At 46.7% G+C, this 1,333-nt stretch overlaps 1 protein-coding gene across 1 annotated transcript; it reads right to left on the reverse strand.

Moving 5' to 3' along the window:
- Positions 1 to 1,031: 1,031 nt before the first annotated feature.
- On the reverse strand, positions 1,032 to 1,255 carry H310_09446 (hypothetical protein; the record flags this gene model as incomplete). The annotated part of the gene is made up of 2 exons (XM_008875519.1): positions 1,032 to 1,081; positions 1,138 to 1,255. 2 exons carry the CDS (start codon positions 1,253 to 1,255, stop codon positions 1,032 to 1,034), a joined length of 168 nt encoding a protein of 55 aa, XP_008873741.1.
- Positions 1,256 to 1,333: the final 78 nt, after the last annotated feature.

Below are 1,333 nucleotides of genomic sequence, written 5' to 3' on the forward strand. Positions count from 1 at the left end.
GCCTCGTCATGCCAAGTGTAAAACCGGCGGCGCACTTTCGTGAGGTAAAATCATTTTTCGTCTACATGCACAACATTGAACATGTCATTGTATTGGCGTTTACCACTGACATCCAGGTGCATGATGCAAAACGCTGTCCTCATCGCCTTGTGCTCCGTTGTTAGCCGCGGCTTCGACCAACTTGTTCGAACGGTGATCCACTTTTTGCCGTATGAAGTTCCAAATCGTCCATTGAGACAACCCTGTTGCTCTTGCAAGAGACCGTTGTGATTGCCGTCGATGCAAGGGGGTAAGTTTGATGCGTTCTTCGATATCGGCCATGGTGTAACGTGTTTTGTTCCCAGAGAGGTGCTTGCGGGACTCTACGTTCGCCGGTTTGCCATGGGCCATGCTGTCGTTGCCCCGTTTCCAGATGCGCCACCCTGTGGACGAGTGCACGCCAAACTGTGCGCACACATCCACCATTTGCTGCCGTTTAAGAACCCCATTTGAGCTTACTTTAAGAAGCTCTTGGTGTAGCGCCATGCGTAGGTCATTGGTAAGGTTCATCTTGGAGTTTGTATTGCGAGTTGACATTGCTGCTGCGATCGTATGCGTGCAAATAAAATTGAACCAAAAATATCACTGGAATCGTCAGGCTCTCACGAGTCGAAACCACTCACTTTCAGGCCAATCCGAGGCCAACATCACCACTTTTTGTCACTGCCTGCAGTTATTCCCAATCAGAGGTAGTATTTCACAAATATAGAGCAATAACATGATAGATTGGCCAATATGTACTACCTCTGTCCGGAAATAAATGGTCCGAACCAAAAATCTGAGATCCGAAAATAATTGCTCCAAACGTACCACTTCAATCGTTCTTGAATATAATTACAAGTGATTATACAAAACAAAGTATATTATTTTAAAACAGTTCAAGACCCAACATGCTCATCAAATCGCCATCAACGTCCTCCTCGAGGTCTCCATCGAGTGCAAGTATCTCCAAATGCAAACTGAATTCGCACATTTTCATGCTCTCAGAGACCTCAGCCGCCAACTCCTCTCTCTTCTTTACCATGTCGGTACAACGTAGACGCTGAAGCCCATCATTCACAACATCCACATCAGCAAAAACCACTTCAGGCAGCATACCCTTCGACGCAAGTAAGGCCTTCTTCATATGGGGGATTTTGTAATCGTTGTTCCCACCGGCTCGGATGACTTCCTGCATACAGGCTTGAAGAGTCATAAAGTTGGCATTCAACGTCATCGGATCGACATCCGCCCACGCTTGGTTCGTAGCAGAGACTATATCGTCAATGTTCCGAGAGTGATTCCGTTCTTGTAG

This window comes from Aphanomyces invadans, assembly GCF_000520115.1.
Source record: "Aphanomyces invadans strain NJM9701 unplaced genomic scaffold supercont1.21, whole genome shotgun sequence".
Lineage (NCBI taxonomy): Eukaryota > Oomycota > Saprolegniomycetes > Saprolegniales > Verrucalvaceae > Aphanomyces > Aphanomyces invadans.